At 42.0% G+C, this 23504-nt stretch overlaps 1 protein-coding gene across 7 annotated transcripts in view; it reads left to right on the top strand.

The window, feature by feature from the left end:
• TPD52L1 (TPD52 like 1) overlaps window positions 1–23504 on the top strand; it is a 100807-nt gene that overhangs the window by 45520 nt on the left and 31783 nt on the right. For all 7 annotated transcript variants that reach the window (XM_044249520.1, XM_044249512.1, XM_044249504.1 and 4 more), the window contains exon 2: window positions 20431–20546. In XM_044249520.1, coding sequence (XP_044105455.1) covers window positions 20431–20546 — 116 coding nt within the window. The remainder of the gene's footprint in view (window positions 1–20430; window positions 20547–23504) is intronic.

The following is a 23504-nucleotide window of genomic DNA, read 5'->3' as shown; positions in this document are numbered from 1 at the left end:
GGGTTTTGTTTTGTTTTGTTTTCTAAATAAAGGCATTAATCTCATTCATGAGATTCTACCCTCATGATTTAACCACCTCCCAAAGGCCCCAACTCCAAATACCACCTTGGAGATCATGAGTTCAGCAAATGAATTTTGCAGAAACACATTGTGTCCATTGGGCAAGCTCACTGTAATCAGTCTAGTAATGCAGAGGTCTGTAACACAGTTACCGCCTTTTCCCTAGCCAGTCTCACTCTTCTGCAGTAACCAGCATTAACGATTCCGTACGTATCTTTTCTCACAGTTCTCGTGCCTATACAAACACATGGACGTTGGTGTTTATATGTGAGCACAGTACTGCGTACTGGTTATTCACCCCAGGGGAGCAGAATACTGTGTACTAGTATCCCGGAAAGACTCCAAACACTTCTTTTCATTGTGCCTGGGTACTGGAGTTGCAAGGAAAACAACACAGCCAAGCAGTGGATGGAACAACGCTTTACTTACAGAGAAGAGACTGAGCTGGATCAATGTCAAGAACGTGCCTCGCTCCCTCAGCCAGCAGCACCCCCACCCCCACCCCGCTGCACCCACTGCCACTGACTCAGGGTGTCGGCCATGTGCAACCCTCTTGTTTATTTCCACAACGACCAGCAACCCCTCCCTTGAGTCTGAAATACGGAAAGCCAGGGTGTGCCGATGCGCAAATTTAGGCAGAGCAAAAGGACACTTCGTGAGCCTAAGATTAGGAAAGATAATTGCCCACAAAGTGGTAAACCCTGGACAGGCTAAGTGGGGGTCGGAACACTGCATGCTTGAGACTGCCTTTCCCAACAATTTTATTGCTCTCCCCGAATGTATCATGTGTAAACAAAACAGAAGCCACTTGGCTATACACATTTAGCAACATGCAGTGAACATTCCTTCTGGTCACTGCATGTCAATCCAGTTCATTATTTTTAATGACTGAGAAATAGTATGTGATGTGGGTCTTCTGTCCCTGTTCCAGCTCTTCCCCTTCTGATAGGTGTCCACATTTTTGTAGTGTTCTACCACTACCAAGAAGGCTGCGGTTAAATTTTTAAAACCAATCTAATTAGGTCTTCCTTTTTTTCCCCCCGGTGAGACTGTTTCTCAAGAATGGGATGGCAAGGTCAAAGGCTCTTCCAATCAGCAGCACATTCCAGAAGCCGAAGATGAATTAGAGGACCTATTTCTCTGCAACCTTGCCAACACAGGCTGTTCTTCAACTTTTGCATTTTTGCCAGTCTCTCAGATGAAAAATGGCACACCTTTGAGATTTCATTTTGCATTCTCCTTATTTCTGATAAGGTTGTCTTTTCATATTTTATTTAGCCATTGCATTTTCTTGTATGTGACTTGCCTTAAATTTTTCTAATTCTTGGACATTTCATTTTTGCTGAACATTTCGTGATTCAGAAATGCATATTTCTATCTCTTTAGCATTTATTTTCCTACCCAGAATTCAGGAGAAAAAGAGATTTTCCTCCAGGGCATTGTCAGTAGCACCTGTTTGAAATGTTAAACATTTGATAAGCAAACCCGGAGAAATGTGGAGGTTACTGAACTGATTGCTTAAAGGGGAAACTGCACGCACATAACTCTGGCCAGTGTTTTTTATTTATTTATTTATTTATTTGGCCAGTGCTTTTTAAATGACCAGGCTTCTGACAGGAATGTACAATGGGAAAAGACAGTCTCTTCAATAAATGCTGGGAAGGTTGGACAGCCACATGCAAAAGAATGAAACTGCTTTCTTATAGCATACACACACACACACACACACACACACACACACACATAAGCACAAAATGGATTAAAGACCTAAATGTGAGACCCGAAACCATAAATTTCCCTAAAGAAGACATAAGCAATAATCTTTTGGACATCAGCCTTACCAACATTTTTCTAGACATGTCTCCTCAGGCAAGGGAAATGAAAGCAAAAATATACTACTGGGACTACACAAAAAAAAAAAACATTTGCACAACAAAGGAAACCATCAACAAAACAAAAAGGCAACATGATGAATGGAAGAAGATACTTGCAAATGATATAGCTGATAAGGGATTAATATTCAAATATATAAAGCACTTATACAACTCAGTAACAAAAATAAGCCCTCCAAAAATCGAATTAAAAAATGAGCAGAGGACCTGAAGAGGTATTTTTCCAGACATACAGATGTCAAACAGACACATGAAAAAAATGCTCAACATCACTAATCATCAGGAAAATGTAAATCAAAACCACACTGACGTATGACCTCACACCTGTCCAAATAGCTAATATCAAAAAGACAAGAAATAACAAGTATTGGCAAGAATGTGGAGAAAAGGGACCCCTTGTGCTCTATTGGTGGGAATGTAAGTTGGTGCAGCCACTGTGAAAACACTATGGAGTTTCCTCAAAAAATTAAAAATAGAAATAACATATGATTAGTAATTCCACTACCGGGTATTTACCCAAAGAAAATGAAAACACTAATTTGAAAAGATATTCATTGCAATATTATTTACAATAGCCAAGATATGGAAACCACTCAAGTATCTACCAATAGTTGAATGGGTAAAGAGGATGTGAGGTATATATATGTGTGTTTGTGTGTGTATTCATAAAAAAGAACAAGATTTTGCCATTTGTAACGACATGGATGGACCTAGAAAGTATTATGCTGAGTGAAATAAATCAGATAGAGAAAAACAAATATCATATGATTTTACTTAATGTGGAATCTAAAAAACAAATGAACAAATGGAAGCAGAATCATAAATACAGAGAACACACTGGTGGTTGCCAGAAGGGAGAGAAGGGGGTAGGTGAAATAGGTGAAAGGGATTAAGAGGTACAGACTTCCTTCCAGAGATGGGTCTAGCAAGAGGTTTCTGTGGCTGAGGTCAAAGAGATTGCTGCCTGCATTCTCCTCTAGGATTTTGATAGTTTCCTGCTTCATATTTAGCCCTTCCATTCATTTTGAATTTATTTTTGTGTGTGGTGTAAGAGAATAGTCCAGTTTCATTCTTCTGCATGTTGCTGTCCAGTTTTCCCAACCCCATTTGTTGAAGAGACTGTCATTTTTAAACTGGATATTCTTTCCTGCTTTGTTGAAGATGAATAGACCATAGAGTTGTGGGTTCATTTCTGGGTTTTCTATTCTACACTTAGAGTGGTAAGCATAACTTAATGTATATAATTGTTGAATTACTAGGTTGTACACCTGAAACTAATATAACACTACATGTCAACTATACTTGATTAAAAATAATAAATAAAAACCAGATGAATAAAAATAAATGAACAGAGTGCTGAGAATGGCCGAGGTATCAACTGACAGGGGTCCAAGCTACACCCCCACCTCAGCCTCTTAACCGTCACAGTAGTCTTCATGTTGTGTACGGACTAGAGAACTCTAAAAAGCTAAGATCCATCTTAGGAGGACTTTCTTACCATTCCTTTCTATAAATATGCTTTGGGAATGAAAGTTACATTTTGCTGTGCTTCATGTTCACAGCAGATGTCTTTTCCATTGCAAAGTAATGGTTTTACTATTCTTCCCGAACTCATCCTAAAAGATAACCTAGCACTTAACAAAGACCAGTGGGCAATCAAGGAATGACAGAGGATGAGACTGTAGTTTGTCCAGCAAAGCTGTCGCATGTACAGCTTGTGTCTGTCTCGCCCCGCTCAGGGACTGGAGGAGTTGAGAAACTGGTCCCAGATTGCTGACTGTCTCTTGAGTATCTTAGGACAACTCACCAAGTAAATGATTATTTCTGAAGGTGTAAGAAGGGGGAGCGGGGGAGAAAAGACATTTCTTCTTTCTTTCTTGTTTTTGTTTTTGTTTTGTTTTTTTTTTGTACAGGAGTGCTACTTTCTGTTGATGAGTTTGCATTCAGAATAATTTATTACCCTAGAGTTTTCTCATAGTAATAATAAGGGAGACTTTCTCCCTTGCTCAAGGCAAAAAACTAAGGCTGGGTATAAAATTCAGAGGTTTATCTTCTGTCCAGATTGGCTTCACTTTTCCACATTCCCTGAGGGATAGATTTGTCACATGGGGTGACAGAGAGTGAAGTGAGGGTGTGGATACAGAGAAAAAGATGATTTAAAGGTTAAGATGGTCTGCCAATTTTTGGTCTGTCTATACACATTGCTGCAGTTTTATTTTTCCTCATGTTACGTAGGTGTTTATGCAAAGAAGGAAGTTCCTAGAGTCTATCCATCATAAACTTAGGTGTGTTTTGTTTTTTCACAACTGTTTGTTTAGTTTTTTATTCACAGATTTGTGGCTGCTGTGACTTTATTTTTGGATTGTTTAGGTTGGAGTTCCAGATTTATTCAGTGTGCCTCTATTTTCTGTAGGTCAAACTGTGCCTTTCAAGAGTAGCAAATAAAGGTTTGAAATGGGAAGAATATCTCTGGTTCCTTAATCTTATACTTGAAAGGTAGATGATTAGAGGAGCTGAGATTTATGATAAATAGTTTACATCTTTTAATTGAAAATTGGCTTAGTGTTTTTCTCCATGATTTTGAGTGTGGTTACTGAAATGCTCATAACTAGGAGAAGCCATTGGTGTGGATAAGGCCATGTGACCTCATGTGAAGAATAAAAGGTCAGGTCTGAGCAGCCTGCTCTTTGATTGTGCTTTAAGTTGGCTCCACTTGGAGTGAAATTCAGAAGCAGCCCCTGGAGGAACACATCTACCCCATCTTCTGTAAGAAATTTAAGCTTCTTTATTTCTGGCTTTTATTTCAGAAATCCTGATATCTTCTCTACTTGTTTACTTAATCTACTTATAAAATAGTTTTTACAGTTTTTTCTACAGTATTCACATTAGTTAAGTTTTCTTTTACTGATATATTCTAAACAGTGTAAGTTAACATGGAGATTGGAAAGTATAACACAATTATATCTTGGTGACATGAAGAGATACCTTTCTAGCACAAACGGTCCCAGCTATATATCAGTTTTCAACTTGCCAGTATGTTGGGTAAGCTTCTGCTCTCAGTGTCTATTACCAAATGCAAGACACATTCTGGCATCACCCATCATGTATTGAAGAGCCTAATTCATCTTAATCTTTCTCACTTAACTTATTGTAGCTTTTACAAGGAAGTAGACTTAGATGTAGACTTTCCAAGGCCTTAGAATTTGTTTTATCTGGGAATATAAAGGTCTAAACTCTAGTAGAACATTGATAAAGCAAAGGCTAGCTTTTGGCTTAATGTATTCCTTGAAGGGACTAGATGCAGTAACAAAATGGAACGATAGTACCAGTACAGCTGATGTGTGCTGATTGTTAATTCTCTGTCATGTGTCATTTGCTACTCCTGTCAATGGCCATTACATCGATTGTAAGTTTTGGTCATTTTAACTTCAGCACTACGAAAAGAGAGATGCTCCCCTGGCTGGGTATTAGATTTAATTTGTAGACATTTGAGTAGTACATATGGAAGGTCATGATGGCTTGTTAAATCATTCCACAGATGTTTATTGAGCATCTAGAATTAACAGTGCATACAGTACTTCATAATCCAGAGAAAAGAAAGACAGTGAATCATACAACTAAAATATAGTGTAAGTGCTACAATACTTTAAGTCGTCTAAGTCTTTATTCTTCCCAATGTCCACTAAATAATCCTTTGCTGTTCATTTTGTTTCTGAAGTAGGTTTTGTTCTTAGTAAGTAAAGAGCACTGAATTTGCCATAAGACATTTGGTCTACTTGGCAAGTCAGTCTCCCAGGAGATCTGTTAGTAGAAACTCATCTAAGAGGCTGATCACCACTCTGTGAACTGGTGAAATAAAATTTCTGGACCTAACACCCCACAGATGACAGTTTAGAATATGACATCTCTCAGCTATACAACCAAACTGGGAATGCCAGCCTAAATGACCAGCTGATCTTACACAATAATTGAAGCTGTGTGTGTCCTAATGCAATGACATTTTCTGTAGTTAGCCCAGTAAAATGATGCCATGAAACAAGCCACTCCCAGGGCCCTGGACAGTGCCACTGTGGCCATAGGACAAGGAAATTCTGTCCATTGCCCCAAATTACCACAGTTCTCAGTGCCTTCAGGAACACCTAAAGGCATGAGTGGTGCATAAGACCCATAAAGTCTTGGATAGATGATGGGTCCAGTTCAGGCTCTCTGACATGAGTAGAAGTCCTTGTCAGACCTTAGGCAATAATTCAAGTTTATATGCAAACCTAATTAGTTTGAGTTTCTTGAAGATAGCTTGCCTTCTGGGGCCATGTTCTTAAGCTTTATGCCATCTTTAGTATTTTGGTGACCTCATCAATACACAATGAACCTGAAAATCTTATATCAATGGTATCTTTCCCCTTGTAGTCAGAAGACATTCACCTTGCATATATGGGTGAATGAAAAATGGATGAAAATGTCTTTGTAGATCTCTATCTGTAATGTCACATCACTTCCATCTTTAGCCGAAGTTAGGTTTTGGCCCAGTCACAGGTTTTTCTTTAGGGGATTAGAGTCAATTTTAATCAGCATCTAACTATGTGGATTGTTACCTAAGTAACATATTTGAAAAAAAAAAAAAAGTGAAAGGATGAAGTATAAGAATTTAATTTAAGCTACTACACCTCAGAAGCATCTTCAAATAAAATACTTAGTAAAAAAGCATAAAATCTTTCTTTCTGTTTAGTATAGTCTCAAACTGAGCATTACAAATAAGACTTCTTTTTTTAGCTACATTATTAAATGAAACCAAAGCTTTAGAAAACAATGCTATTAATAGTGGTGACTCATATGTTCTTCATATTTTAAGAAGGACAGTAAACTTTAGAGGACAGAGTCTGAAAGATTTTCTTCACAAAATTGTTTAACTATAATTATGGTAGTATATAATATCATGTGTTTTAAAGCAACTCATAATGCAAGTTGTAATATAGATTATACTCTGTACAATATTTAGTAGTAATTTATATATAGGAATGTATATAATGACATATATAGAATGCAAAAAAGTCAACATTTTAGATCAGTTTAAGGCACACAACATGTTACTTATTCTTCTAGTGTCGTTGGCAACTTCGTAGGATTCTTAGAAGGGAAGCTGAAGATGAAGGGGAGAGAGGCTCTTGAGGGTGAAAGAATGGCACAAAACCATAGGACTGAATAGAACATAACCGAGGGACATAGCATATGGCAGCCTGGCTGGTTACAAGACCTTCCTGGGAAAATCATAGCCAGACTAGCTAGCATCCTTACTTTCAGCCAGCCGCGGGAGGTTTTGGATGCTCGCATAAGAATTTTCAAATTTAGGCTGGAAGCAGTTCCATCCATTGAATATTTTTTGAACTGAATTTTGACAAGATGAAAGTAATGTGTTCAAAATATTAATTTGAGTGTTGTTTAGATTTGGTTGTGTTGAAAGAGTGCAAGCAATGTGATAAAATTTAGCTAAGACTGTAGTACTCTTAAGTGTATAGTGATAAAAGCCTCAATCACTGTCCTAGCAATGAGAGTTTTTTAAAAGGATAGACAAATAGGACATGTAATGAAAAGATATGGAAAGAGCATCAAGAGGACTTGATAGTTTGACTTTCTATTCCAAGGGATTGATTCAACAAGCATTAGTTGAGCAATGCCTGTATGAGAGATTTTGGGAGATGAAAGCCCACCCTGGACTCTTCCCAGTGCTCAGTAGTAGGAAGGCTGCATATTTTAAAGTTACAGACCTTGGCCTTTAGTAAACCTCAGTTTTGCTGAGCAGGTTTTACGGAGGTTTTTCTGAGATGGGATAGAGAGACATTTTAGTTCCTGTCTGATTTGTGCATGAGGTGTTATGGTCAAGTTGAGAAAGTGTGAACTCTGTAACCTGATAGATTCACCTTCAGATCGTAAGTCCCTCACTCATCAACCATGTGAGATTGGGTTAACTATTTGACTTTCTGAATAATATTTCTTGATTTGAAAAATGATAAAATACCACCTGTAGAAGATGATTCCCTATATATCTTGCATTTCTGCCTGTCTGGCAAACAGAGATGGTGATTGCCTTTTTTTCTGGACAATCTTTTCAAGAATATTTGTACCAGATAGCCTTGGAAAATAGAAATCATGTCTCTCCAGAGCAGAAGGCAGGTTTGGGTACTGTCCCACAGAATAAAGATAGTGTCTCCCTCCACGGCAAATACTGGGCAGGTTTGCTAACTGCCCATTATAAGATTTGAATTCCCTGAGAAATTCCCAATGTCGTTTAGCTGTGATTCAAACCCACTGTGTGAGCATTTTCCATCCAGGCACCTCCATGTCACCCCCATGGGACTTAGTGGCAAGGGGCACAAACCAGAAGGTGATGTTCATGCTGCCTACTGTGCTATAAGCTTCTGATCAGGAGCCTTGGGTCTTCTGCCAGCGTCTAAGAGGAGACTAGCAACCTAAGTCTTTAGGTTATGAGTCGGATAAAATCTGAGACCTTCTATCCCAGTGCTATCTGCCTAATGTGTTTCTGGGGAGGATGTGGCAAGATAAACTGTGTCACACCTGCCATATACCAGGTGGTTAGAAAGAAAGCATTTATTCTCCTTCTTCCCTTAAGAGAGTAATTGACCAGCTGCTGAGAGAAGGTTCTCACTGTGACAGCAGCATTTAGTCCCTTTTAAATACGGTTTCCAGGTCAGGGCACACCCTTTATGTAGTCTCGGGACATATTTTGATGTGATTCTGTGAGGGGGACCCCAAAAATGTTTGAGAACAGAAGAGGAGTCTGCTGCCTGGTTGCAGTTGACAGTCCGATGTTCTTCACTGACTTCTCTCAAGGCCAAGAGGTGACACAGGGAACAGCAGGAACAGCCTGATAGCAATTCTGTGTATAGTTTATTAGGACTGAGCTGAGACAAGCAGAGGTCAATATGGTATATCTAAGATGGCCATCTCTGAGGAAGGAAAAAGGGTGGGGCATGAGGAGGAGGAGAGAAACTACTGTCTCTCAGAGAATCCGAAGGAGAAGATGGGATAAATTGGCCCTGTGAGAAGAATTGATTGTTCCCAACAGGGACTGGCAGAGGAGAGAGTATCACCCTTGCAGTGATTTGAGTTTCTCTAGTGACTTCTGCATACATGAGTGTGACATTCAGGTGATTGATCCTAAGTCGCTCTTTGAGAGACATCCTCTCATGGGCATCTCTAGGCATAGCTTGTACCCTCTGCTCTTAGCTGTGGTCCGCCCTTAGGATTGCAGGGCTGGAAAGGTGAACAAAACTGGCTTTATGTCATTCACTAGCTTACATTCTGATACAGGAGGTAAGACATGGAGTGGAATCGACTCAACACAAGGGGGCCAATAGCGAGTGCCTGAGAGTGGTACAGTGTGATGATGAGACAGTGCTGACAGCATTGCCAAGGGAGAGAGCGGGGCCAGAGCCCTTGTGGTCTTCAGAGTCCACTCTAACCCCTCACTGCAGGCCCCTCGGTCTGACCAAAGATGGCAGCATGTAGTGCAGAAAGCTTTTACATCCAGAGGGCGTGAAGGAGCAGGCAGGTCCTTGGCTGTGGCCTGAAGCCAGTAGGAACCTGCACAGAGCTGCTGTAGGACACTGCTGAGAACTTCCTCCAGGCTCTCAGAATATGTGCCTCATCTCTGACCCAGCTTTCTTGTTTTCCAGACACAAACTTAAACTATGATATGGACTTTACCTGTGTCAGACTAATTGGGAAACAGCCCAACTTGTTTTAGACACTTTCCTTTAGTCTTATCTCTGGCAAGCCCACCACCACCCATGGCTACAGAACAGCATGGAACTGTGGTTCTGACTTGGCCTGTGCTATCAGGAGGCACCAGCTGTGAAGACCCAGGCATGATGAGCCTGGCCCCAAACACTGGAGCAGAAAACACTCACGTCTCATTTCTCAGGGCAGGAAAAAAGAACACACTTCTAAAGGCAAGCCGGAAGTTGTAGGGTAGACTACTCAGGACACTCTGGGAATCCAGTCTTAGGCCCTCAACTCCAGGAGACACCTGGTTATCCTCTACAGTACACTCACTGTAGTCCCAGAAGTGTCTCTAGCTCTTTGGTTTAGCCCAGACTCCTTTACTTTTCTCTGGGCCTGCATGAAGATGTTTTCAGATAAGCTATGGAAAAGCCAAACCTTATGGACCAGATCTGCCTTCAGAATCCAAATAAAGACCCTAGTCCAACAATTGATAGTTATAGTTGCATCTTTTCAGGGAATCCTACTGCCTGGAACAGTGCTGCTGGGTTTGTAAGTTCTGGGTTGGGTGTGGCTGAGTGACTGTTGCCCACCCACCCCCCAGCTCACCACGCCCCCACCCCCTAGCGTGAAGGGGGCAGAGCTCTGGATTAGCAGAGTCTAGCTTCCTAGACCATTGATCTAGGGAAGATCTTAGAGACTCTACAGATGACGGAGTGACGTCAGGTTTAGTGGAAGCAAGGGGCAAAAATGATTTATCCAACTTTTAATTAAAATTTTTGAGGTCATTGACTGCAAATCATTGACATTATGAAGCTAAAACTTGGTAGAGTTCATAATGATCTCTTTTCCCTGAATTTGATTATATTACTGTCTCTGTTCAATTCAAGAGTTTGTGTGTATGAAAAAGAGAAAGATGTTCAGACTAGGTCAAATGAAAATGAGGTTTATTTTCTTGATGAGGAGGAAGCTCAAGGAAATTCAGAAGTCAAACAACCGGCCTCAGGACAAGCAGGTTTGTAAGTTCCATGAAAGTAAAGACCTGCAGAGCACTCCATCGGTGTTCAATAAAGCTTTGTTGAATGGACGGCGAATGACAAACACAGGCAGCTGTGAGGAAGGCTTAGGCCCACATTCTACCAGTTCTGCTAGTACCTGATTTAACCTTGATCCACCAACCCATCCATTGTCTCATGGTTTAAAATCTCAAGAGAGGAATTGAGAGGCTGCCTCTGAGTCAGGCATTCATCCTTGTCCGTGAAGCAATGGCCAGAAAGGGTAGTGCTCTGTGAACATAGAGCTCCTTCTAGGGAGTGGACTAAAGGATAAGCAGAACATGGCGACAGGGTTCAATTTTCTCTAGAACATTCACTTTGTGTTTGCTCACTAGCTATACTGGTATTACTTAAGGTACTTATGTGAGTGACTAGTCTCTGCGGTGAAATTTTTCTCACATCTTGAGGACAGAGTAGTAGCTTCTTTCTCTCTCTCTCTCTCTCTCTCTCTCTCTCTCATAGCACTTGAATTTTCTAAATCTGATCAAGGAAGAATTCAGTCAAGTTTGACCAGACTGAGGGCTAACCAGTGTTAACCAATTATTATTTACCAGCCATTGTGCTAGTATTTTGCAAAACTGTAACTCCTGACAACCAGCTCTTGTGGGCAGACATTATTATCCCTGTCTTACATCTGAAAAGACCAGGTTTCAGACTGTCATGGTCAGAATTGAAAGGGGGTGGAGCTGGGTTCTTCCTAAGATTAGTTTTCCCCAAAGGGGTCTCTTCCCAATAGACTATATTCTTGAAATCACCTGATGAATCATTAATCAAACTATTGGGATGAATTTGCCAGGACAAAGTCTAGGCCCTTCCACAAGCCATTAAATAGTCAGCTAGAGGAAAAGAGGCTGAAGGAGCATAGCATGTATTTGTGTATGCTCCTGTGGATCAGATAGGGGTTTGGGCAAACCAGTTCCAGACACATCATAGGATCAGTTGGGGACCTTTGATATGGTCGGGTTTCAGATGGGATTTTAAAAACACGAGAAAGTTTTCTGGGGCACCTGGCTGGCTCAGTTGGTGGACCTTGATCCTGGGGTTGTGGGTTCAAGCCCCCACATTAGATATAGGGATTACTTAAAAATAAAATTTTTTTTAAAAGTCTGGGAAAAAAATCAAATTGCAAAATAGTGTGATCTCATTTTTTAAAAATACATATTTATTTAAATAATCTCTACACCCAACATGGGACTTAAACTCAGGGCCCAAAGATGAAGAACAGTATGCTCTTCCAACTAAGAGCCAGCTAGGCACCCTGATCTCATAATTGTATAGATGTATCTAATTATATGTATATATGAGATATATTCAATATTAAATGTATATATTCATATGTCAGATTCTTAAAATCTAAGATGTCAAAGATTTTAAGATACCTATTTTATATCACTATAGGGAAAAATGCTTCTAATTAACGATAAGACACCATTGATTGTAAGAGGCATCCCAGTTTCAAAGATGTTAACATGTGGGGGAAATGTGCTGTAGATACAGGAAGAGATCTGCAAAGATGTACATGAAAATTTTAGGGGTGCCTGGGTGGTTCAGTGGGTTAAGCCTCTGCCTTCAGCTCAAGTCATGATCTCAGGGTCCTGGGATCAAGTCCCACTTTGGGCTCTCTGCTCAGCAGGGAGCCTGCTTCCCCCTCACTCTCTGCCTGCCTCTCTGTGATCTCTGTCTGTCAAATAAATAAATAAAATCTTAAAAAAAAAAGATGTACATGAAGATTTTATAGTGGTGATCTCTGGGAGACAAAAGTATTGTCTTTAATCATGGCTTGTCTTTGTATGCAAATTTCCTACATGCCATGCCTTCCCTGCTCCATCCTTCACCCCCACTCAAGGGCCAGGAAGGTGATCTCACCCTTGGCAGAACCAGTTATAAAGTCTATTGGCATGTCATGCACCAGGGTTCAAGCCTTGGTTTTATGATGTGGGGGTGTAAAGCTCCCATTATTCTTCTTAGCATTTGAAGCCACTGCCAAAACTGCAGGGCAACAGGAAAAAACACATTTAAAGCCTTATATACGAGATATGTGATTCAATAATAGGCTAGATCCACGTTGCTAGTAAATGAACGGAAGGCATTCAAAGATGGAGTGCATAAGAAATCATATTTAGGTTTTGGTGGTGGGTTTAATAAGTGTGCAGAAAGGATTCCAATAAATAAACTTGTTTTATTTATATCTTTAATTTCCACCCCTCCTTGAATTGATATGTTAGTTTTTTGTGCTCTTGAAGATAACCATAAATCCGACAGTGAGAGTAGCTCAATAGTTTTTCCCAAAGAGAATAAATGGAGATATTTTGAAGTTTTATGTGAAAAGAATGCCTGGAGTTATTTTCGCCAAACATCATGATGAAAATATAAGTAAGTAATAAACACTACAGTCTTAGATTTATTATTTAAACCGGAGTGAATTTTCATTTATTTTATTGCATTCTTTCTTTTTATTAAGTCCTGGAATAATTTTATATTCTTTTTGAAAATACGCACTTTTCTTCCTTTGTTTGGTTCCACAACCATATTTACTCCTTCATTCCTTAGTATGGGTGCATACACACACACGTGCAAAATTATCTTACCATTTAAAAGAAACTCGGCAACTTTTATATATTTGCCAACTACACAGGTTAGGGTCGTTCGTTCGAAATTATGGTTTGTAATTATTTTAACTCCTAGCAGTCTGTACTGTTTTAATCACGTGCTTGCAGCCATGACCTACTCCACTGGAGAGCTCTGCAGGACGCTTTGAAAATATATTGATACTGGGGTGTCTGGGTGGCACAGTTCAAACCCCCATAGGCTCTATTCTCTTGGCATCTGCTTGGGACTCTCTCCTTCTCCCTCTGCTCCTCCACCTGCTCTCTCTCTTTCTCCCTCTCTCTTTCTTTCCCAAATGAATAAATAAATCTTAAAAAGAAAGTATATTGATGCCAGTGGGCGATCTCTCCTCAAGGTTGAAGAAGGCATTTTAATTCAAAGCTCGTTTCTTGATTTGTACTTGCCAACATTTGTCTACTTTACTTCACATAGTTGTAGGACAGGGAAGGACATAGGCCCTGGAGTCAGACTAGTCTGCCTTAGAAACTAAGATTTTCAAATGAGTCAAACCTTGAACCCAGGATCATAAGGCGGGGATCTGCCTCAAGAAGGCTGAGACCTACCCACAGTCCCTTCTCTGCTGGGTCTGCTTCAGTGGGTTGTGTCATTCAGCCCTACAAGTGGGACCTGAATGAGTCATTGTGGCCAGTTGTAGGAGTGGTGAAAGCAGGCATGAGGTAGCATTTGACAGCTACCTTGGGACCTGCCTGCTTCCAAATTCTGTGCCTGGCCAAAGGAAAAGCACAATTCCTGCTTGACAGTCAGACCTGTGGATTTTTGTTTACCCTTATTAAAATATTTGTATATTTTATTGTGTATAAATGAAAGAAAAATGTCTGTCTTTAGGTGCAAAATACTCCTATCACAGGATCACAAAATGTATTCACACTATGTTCTTTTTTCTTTGGTGAGTGAGCTTGAGCAGGACAGGGGGTGGGGGGGCAGAAGGAGAGACAGAATCCCAACCAAGCTTCATGCTCAGCACAGAGCCTGACATGGGGCTGCATCTCACGACCCTGAGGTCATGACCTGCACCAAAATCAAAATCAAGAGTTGGACCCTTAACCAGCTGAGCCACCCAGGTGCCCCCACACTCTATCTTGCTGTACATATGTGTAGCTCCTTTTTTTTTTTTTTTTTTAACCTGATCTGGGTAGGAGCCCTTCAGTTTTGAGTGGTAGAAAAAAATAGGTTTAGTCCATTCCAATGGAATAATTTTAAAAACCCCTTTAAATAATATTTGTTTCCTCAGTTAAATTGCCCTCTAGCTCAGATTTCTCCTTTTTCAGCCCCCTCTTTCCCTTGTCCTGACTAAGGAGGTAGCCAGTATATGGAAACAGGAAGAGTCCATGTAGGGTTTTGTATTCTCTGCTGTCCCATCAACTGGGACCCTGATGTTCTCTGATGCTGACATTTTCTGTGGATATTATTCAGGAGCTTGTCTTCCTCCGTGGGGTTTGGGCCCAGTAGCTCTCACAAGCTGATTCAGCCTCAGTTTGCTTCTCGTTGGTGGCAGATTCTCTCCACCTCCTCCCTCCAGACCTCTAGTCAAGGCCAGCAACTCCAGCCCCAGCTGCAGGGGAACCAACCCCTTATCAAGATGACAGCTTCCCGGAGTGGGGTGTTCTAGACCCCGTGCATGGTTAACTGACTGCAGAAGTGTGAATCGGGAAAGTAAACACCAGGGGCTGGTGCCAGCCTCCCAGCCTCTGTTCTTTTCAGGGATGTGGCTACGTGTGGGATGGCCTGAAAGAGATTTTTTCCAGAGCCCAAAAAGGAGATTGGGACAGGCTTCCTGTACCAGTCAGAGACCAGAAAGAGGCCCATGAATGGCATGCTCAAAAGGGGTGCCTCATTCAAGGGAGTTCAGTGAAGGGGCTGTTGGAAAGAGAGGAAGAATTAAGGGAAGCCAGGAGGGGGCGTTGAAGTACCTCAGAAGGACAGCGGCAGAAAGGCCCTACAAGCCATAGGCTGGAGGAGGGGCTCGGGTTCTAGGAGCTTGACAAGGGCGAGCTGTAGAAGAGGACGATCTAATAGGACTGTGGGCTTTGGTAGTGAAAAAGCTGAAAGGGGCAGAGCAGCCTGGCAGGGAGGGAGGCAGTGCCTACCCCGGTCTTCTGCTCTCCAGTGTCCCTCTGGGGCTCCCCACTGGTCACTATAGGGTAAGGGAATCATATTGATGTCATCCGTAGGTCAGTCTCCCAGGGTGCAGAACAGAGTGGAGAAGAGGAAAGAATGGGTTTGCAGGGGGCCAACAGAATCTCCCATTGTTCTGGGCCAAAGCCCAGCAAGAAAGATTGAACATACATATCTCACAGCATCTCCCTCCTTCTCCCTTCCCTCTTCCCACCATCCCCCAGGGATAGAACAGAAGACACATGCATCCTTAGTAAATCCTAATACACTGTGTATTAGGGGAACTCCCTGGCCCAGATGTCCTGGGCTTGGCTTCTGATATATGAAGAGGGAAATAAAAATATAAAGAACATCCCCTTCTTAGAAAATTGCCTATTTTGCAAAACTTTTGTCTTTCTGGCAAACCTAGTTTCAAATGCCAACAGTTTAAATATGAGTCTTTTTTGTGTGTTTCTCTTGCTCTTCTGCCTCACTTCAGACAGGTGGATGCCTTGATTAGGATTCCTTACTGGGAAAATACTATATTCTTGGAGAAGCAAAAGAGAATATAAAGATTTTACTTTTATTATTTATTTGACAGAGGCACAGAGAGGGAACACAAGCAGGGGGAGTGGGAGAGGGAGAAGCAGACCTCCCACCAAGCAGGCATCCTGATGCAGGGCTCTATCCCAGGACCCTGGGATCATGACCTGGGCCAAGGCAGATGCTTAACAACTGAGCAGCCCAGGTGCTCCAGCAAAAGAAAATATAGCACATTAATATTTTTTAAAGATTTATTTATTTCTTTTAGAGAGACAGAGAACAGGTGGGAGGGGGCATAGGGAGAGGGAGAGAGAGTCCCAAGCAGACTCCATGCTGAGCATGGAAGTCAATGCAGGGCTCGATCTCCATACCCAAGATCACGATCTGAGTGGAAACCAAGAGTAGGCCACTTAACTGACTGTACCACCCATGGGCCCCAACATGTTAATAGTTTTTAAAATGAGTACTCCAAATTTCACCAATATGCTGGTCTGGTCTCACTTAATGAGGTCTATGTTCTTTTCCTTGGAAAGAACTTATTTCCTGGACACGAGGCCTTGCATTTCCCTAAATTCAATAGAGCTTCACATCTCAACCTATTATCAACTAAAATGGATTTTGCATTACTGCTTTCTTTAGAATATAGGAAGATACTAAATATATCTTTTGTCTTGAAAGGTCTAAGTAGCTAGAACTGCCATCTGTTCCTGGTACATGTCCTCTCACACTGCCAAGAGAGGGGAAGATGGAGAATTTGCGCATTAGCTAAGTTTAAGCAGTACTTGTTCGATTCCTGGGTCCGGCTGAGTGAGGGAGCCAGAGTATTTTAGAGGTACCTACCATGGCTCTTCTTGCTCCCTAACCAGTAGGGCAGGGGGCAGCCAACCTTCTGCGCCCATCTCTTAAATAGTGTTTGGAATTGAAACATTTTTTCCCCTTAAGGTAGATTTATTTATTTATTTATTTATTTATTTATTTATTTGAGACAGAGAGAGAGAACATGTGAGTGGGGGGAGGGGGCAGAAGGAGAGAACCTCAAAAGACTCCCATGCTGAGATGGAGCCAGATGTCGGGCTCAGTCTCACCACCCGGAGATCACAACCTGAGCTGAGACAAGAGTCGGTCACTTAACCAACTATGCCACCCAGGTGCCTCCTCCTCCCTCCCCTGCTATTTCTCAGTGTACACAGTTGTTCTAGGACTTTGACTGAAAATACAACAGCTGCATGTAAGCATAAATATTGACTAGCAGAAATAAATGACAGTATTTCCTCCCTTTCAGTAACCTCCTTAACATTATTGTACTGAGTCTACAGATAGTCTCAGGTTGCAGGTGTCTGCATAGAGCTGACACAGTCTTTCTGAGGGATCATTAGTAGTGTTCAAAATGTTCATGTCCTTTGATTCTGGAATCCAGTGTATAGGAAGTCATCCAGATTTTGCCTAATGATTTTACTAGATGTTCACTGTAGCTTCCCAGTAAACAGGGTAAGTTGTCCATCATACATGAGGTAATATACCATGTAACCATCAAAAATATGTGAATATGGCTGTGTTTTTAGACATAAAGGATATTCATGATATTCTGTGGAATAAATCAAGTTCACAGCAGTAAGTGCATACAAATATAACAAGGAAATGTATTCATATGCATAGAAGAAATGATCAGAAAGAATGGACCAAACTGAGAGTTATTAATGGGTAGTGTGATCAACAGTCATTTTAATCAATAAGGGATACTTTTATTTTTCTATCTTCTACAATGAACAGGTATTACTCGTGAAAAAGAAAATTACTTAGCTTTGAAACTGGCATCTGGAGTAGGTAGGTGGGACAAGAATCTGATGAACTTGGATCGCAAGAGGCCACTTTCACTAATGCGTGTCTCTGTATCATCAGTGACGCAACTGTTGACTCAGACAAAAGGATGTGGGTACAAGAGACTCAGGAGTGGGGCCAGCTTGAGAAGACCTTTGCAGATTGGTTCATATTTTTATTTTCTTTACCTAGAATATCCTGATACTGAAAGATAATTACTTACCTTTCCTTTTGACTTTAGATAAAGTCGGTTTTTAATTTCTTTCTCAAATAATAATATCTAGACGAAAGAATATGGACAAAATAAGCTTACAGTGTAGAAAACACTCCTACATGGAAATCCGGTGTCCCAGAAATGGAGCATTCCATTAGCCCTGTAGAGATCCTTTGTAAGTTCCCTGTTCTCATCTACACCCACTCTGCCTCAGAGAAAACGCTGGACCTGAATTATTTTTATCACTGTCTTGCTTGTCTTTATAATTTTATTTCTAAACAATGTTTTATTTAGTTTTGCAGATTTTTGGTCTTTGTACGGGTGAGGTTATACTTTATTATTCTTCTGCAACTTGTGCGATTCACTCCGTATCTTTTTCCGGAGTTTCCTCCGTGTGGAGTGTGGCCGCAGCTCACTCACTTTACTGTCGTCAATCGTGCAGGCATAAATGCATCGTGGTACACTTGTGTATTGTCCTGTTGATGGACTTTGGCATGATCCACAGTTTTTGAACCATGAAAGTTCTTATTGATGGCTTGGGCGTTCACATATGAGTTTCTCAGGTATATCCATGGGTGTAGAAATGAACTTACTCGATCATATTAGATTATTTTCCAAGTTATTTGTCTCTCTTTATATTCTTGCCGGGAGAGGATGAGAGTTTCTGTCCTCCATGTAGTCATCAACATTTGGTAATGTCAGACTTGGAACTTTTTACTAATCCAATGGTTGTGAAGTGATTTAATTTGTGTTTCCCTGAACATTAGTGACATTCAGCATGTTTTCTTGGGTAACCATTTGTGATTTCTTCCTATAGAAATCTTTTGGGCTGTGTTTCTGGTGGGTTATTTTCTTTTTTTTTTTTTTTTTGCCTAGTTTGTAAGAATTCTGTTTATTCTGGGACCTCATCTTTTGCTAGTTATACATATGGGAGATATCTTATAACTTTCCATTTAGTGTGTGTGATGAAGAGACATTTGTCCTTTTATTCACCTTTTTTCATGATTTGCCTTTTTTGCATCTTGTGTAAGATGTCCCTTCCTACCTAGAGTTTCATAAACCCTACTCTCTTCTAAAATGCTTATAATTTAATCTCTGAGAATTATGTGAAGGTGTCCAATTTTATTTTTTCTACACAGATAACAAGTTGTTCTGGGACAGCTTACTAAAAGGTCTTCCTTTCCCCACAGATGTATATAAACGCTAGCTCCATCATAGCTCGTGTCCTAAAGGAAGCTTCCATTTATGTGGTGGCCTGTTGCTAGGTCCTTCAGAGAATGTATGCATTTGGGTTATCCGGATGCCAGGGGAACATCTGCAGGAAATGTCTATTTTTTTTAATTTTTATTTTTTATTTAATTGATTAATTAATTTATTTATTTTACAAGAAGGCATTTTTCTCACATAACAAGTTAGAAGTGATACTGTTCGGAGTCATTGTGTGGCCCAGTGATGTCCTCAGGAAGCCAGGTGCTCCCCTGTGTCCCTCTGCCAGCATCAGCTTGTGATGTCCCCTCACAGCTGCTGCTGGTCCAAGTTCCATATCCACACGATTTCCATGTGCCAAGTGGAAGTTAAAAAAAGTTACAGTGCTGTCTTCTCTCCAGCTTCTTTTGGACCACCCATGTAGTGTGCATTCAGCTCACAAGCAGTCCTGTCAGGGTGAGGAGCCTCAGGCAGGCGTGTTTTGTTGACCACTCAGTGCTGAGGGTCAAGGCTGCTTGTCTCCCAGATCCTTGTGGGCAGCAATGGCATTGGTTTCCAGTTCACCTTCCTCTCAGGGTGCAGCCCTGTGGGGATCAGATCCCCTCTCCTTGGGTGGCCCTAGGCTTTGTCCTCTGCCCTCTGCACCCCAAGAGACCGTGAACACCAAAACCGGAATTCATCTGGGTGGCCAATGTGGAACTAATGAAAACTTCTTCTGTTTACACCTCTGGCTTCCCACTTTGACTTAGATCTTTGGCTTCTTAGTGTTCTTTACTTTCTTAGCAGCTCATCACACATTTAGAGAGATTTTTTTTTTTCTGGAAGTTTTGGTTGTTTTTTATTTCATTTATATATTTTTTAAAGATCCCATTCAATTATTTGAGAGAGAGAGTGCTCACGAGCAAGGGCAGGGGTGAAGGGCAGAGGCAGAGGGAGAAGCAGGCATCCCACTGAGCAAGAAGTCCCAACATGGGGCTTGATCCCAGGACCCCAAGATCATGACCCAAGCCAAAGGCAGATGCCTAACCAACTGATGCCCCAGGAATTTTTAATTGGTTTTTTTGTTGTTGTTTTTTAGCAGGAGAGTCTGTCAGGATATCTAATTCTCCAGACTGTGGAAACAGAAGTTGGCCAAATTCTTTTTTTTTTTAATTGCTTTATGTTTTATCTATCTTGCCTAAAGGTTTGTTGGAGACTGAACCGTTGCAAGGACGAGATGAAGACACAGTAGCAAGTGCTGACTTCTCTAGCATGCTGTCTGAGGAGGAAAGAGAAGAGTTAAAGGCAGAATTAGTTCAGGTATGTTTAGCCATTTTATTGTCCTTCTGTCTGTCTCAGGATCTTAGGAGTTATTGTTAGTTTTGTATAAGTCCCATGTTTTAGTTATGTTGTCTTTCATATATTTATTTATTTATTGAGAGAGCAGCAGCAAGGGTGGAGGACAGGGCATTGGGGGAAGCAGAGAATCTTAAGCAGGTTCCACACCCGACACAGAGTTTGACGTGGGGCTGGATCTCATGACCCTGAGATCATGACTTTAGATGAAATCAGGAGTTGGATGCTTAACCGACTGGGCTACCCAGGCACCCCTATTGTCTTTCATTTAATAAAATTTAATAAATGATACTGTAACAGAATTCATTTTTTTCTAGGGTGTTTTTGTAAATGCTAGTGGTCCATTATCCACTGTTATAGTAGAAAAAGGCATAGTTAATGTTGCTGAAGCAACAGTAACAAGTAGCTGTAAATATGCGCCTCTTACTCTTTTTAATTTCACAATATTACAGGAACAGTAATCACTTACGGACCTGATGAATTCCTCCAAGACCTTGGTATAGGTACAGGTGCAGACTCCTTTGTAAGAGCAATTCCTGCTTTAGGTCAGCAGCTTAGCTCAAGCAATACTTCGAAGTGGTTTCTTTCTGTAATGAGAGGTCACGGAAGCAACTGGATTGCGTTAAGTTGTGTACTTGTTGGCAGAGGAGTAAAGTTCTGGGGGCAAAGAGGAAAGCTATGGTGAATTTCGGTTGCCTTAAAACTGGTGTAGTCGCGGGGCACCTGGGTGGCTCAGTGGGTTAAGGCCTCTGCCTTCGGCTCAGGTCATGGTCCCAGGGTCTTGGGATCAAGCCCCGCGTCGGGCTCTCTGCTCAGCAGGGAGCCTGCTTCCTCCTCTCTCTGCCTGCTTCTCTGCCTGCTTGTGATCTCTGTCTGTCAAGTAAATAAATAAAGTCTTTAAAAAAAAAAAAAAAAAAAAAACTGGTGTAGTCGCTGCCGGCCTCTAGACTTGGAGGCGGGGATGACGCCTGGCTGGTCCGGAATACAACTGTTAAAGCCAGCCCTTTCAGACTTTGCTACCAAGCGGTTACATTGTAAGAGGAAAGCGCTGGAGAAAGGGAGCTTTTCAAGTAGAAGAAGCAGTTAGGGCCAGAGGAATGAGACCCATATTCCTCCCCATTCTACGTCCCTGGATCCCAGGGCAGGAAGCTGCTGGTCCAGCCAGAAGCAAGGCTCTGGGCTCAGTCGCAGGCAGAGGACACGGCGTGGGGCGGCACCTCGCCCTCACCCTGCGCTGTCCGCTCCAGGCCTCAAGCCCGAATGCTGCGGCATTTGTTGCAGACAGCTTATAATAATATTAAAAAAACTTTTTAGGTGCTTTCACAAAACACACCCAAAAATAACTTCATCATAAAATGGACAGAGCAGCTTGTTCTTCTGGCACAACAGAAATTATTTCAGCAAGCACCGCCTCCAATCAAATAGCCTGGCTCGTGAGCGGAGTCTGTCTGCGGCCACTGATCTACAACCGCCCAGCCGACTTCCGGCAACCACCCAGCCGACTTCCGGTTGGCGACACACGCCTGCAGGCCCGGACCGAAGTCAGCGTGGAAGAAAAGGTCCTAGCTCTGTGTTTCCTTACAGCCCGGAACTCTGGTTCATGACCAACTCGTTCATGTCAGTTGTGGTGTCCAAAAGTTATGTTCTGCAGACTGGGTCAGCTGATTCTGAGCTGAAATTTAATTCCTGCAGTGTTATGGTCCAAGTTTAAGTTCAGACAAAACCTCAGTAGCTGACCACCTTTAGAGAGTGCCTTGAGTTTTGGGGGGTTCTAGGACTGCTGGAGTATACACGCACGCATAGAACAGTGTGTTTTTTGAGTGTGTTCTTTATTTTCTAAACGTTCAAGAAAAAGTGAGCCTTGGTTCTAAGTGGATGCCCCTGTAATACAAAAACCAGTGGTGTTTCCAGAAATTTCTGTCTCACTTGCCACATTACTAAGCTTCCAACACATCTCATTACTAAGACTCGTGAGCCTGCCTTCTGCAAATAACACCAGACCCCGTTACCCTGTTCAAGTGACCAGGATTCGTGTTCTCATCCTCTGGATGTGCTGGAGTGCTTCCTGTCTTTTATTTCTGGAGTCTCCAGGAATAAAGAAATACCACACATTGCCAGAGAGGCATCGTGACTCCCAGAGGCACACAGGTGCTGCTGCGTGCCCCGGGCCCCGTGAAAAGCAAGGAAATGGATCTTTGCTGTTTTTTCTCTTCACATTTCCATTTCTTCATCCACCTCAGGCCACCTCTGCTTAATGCTCATTCTTTTCTTAAATCTGTTTTGCCTGCCCTTCCGTGAATGCCTGCGGCTGTGTGTGTGCACCTGCCAACACTTGCTCCTACACACACGCATGCACACTCATGCTCACACGCCCACCCCAAACCAGGTTCTTTCCGATCACATAGGCATTCAAATCAGCTCAGATGCTGGGGTCTTATTGCAACAAGGACACACAGAGAGCAATCTCAGCAGTCCCCCAAGTGGCCCTTCCAAGACCAGAGACAGCTTTTAGAGCTTCCTCAGCTCTCCACAGACGTTCTTCCTGGGCCCCTGTCACAAGCCACCCCTCTCTGTGCCTAAGGGAAGGTCCTATCAGATCCGTTCGCTGCTTGGATAACAGGATGCCTCGCAGGCCATCCTAATAGGTTGCCTTTGAGTCAGACGGTCATTGGGGGCCATGACCCAAAGGAAGAGCTTTGTGGATGAGGACTTCTCATCTCTGTCTCCCTTGCTTACAAGGGGTCTTGGAATATGCCAGGGATCCAGTTTCCTCTTCGGCGTGCTCCTCTCCCTGGGGGGCTTAGGTTCTCCCACAGTTTTGTGACTCTGCCAGATGCCCCCCACCAGCTGCTGTGTCCCACACTGTTTTGTTGTTCATATGGCCCTGAAGATGCCCTTACACTTCGGACAAACTCATAACTC

The sequence above is a fragment of the Neovison vison genome, chromosome 1 (genome assembly GCF_020171115.1).
Source record: "Neovison vison isolate M4711 chromosome 1, ASM_NN_V1, whole genome shotgun sequence".
Lineage (NCBI taxonomy): Eukaryota > Metazoa > Chordata > Mammalia > Carnivora > Mustelidae > Neogale > Neogale vison.
This window is presented reverse-complemented; position numbering and strand designations above follow the sequence as displayed.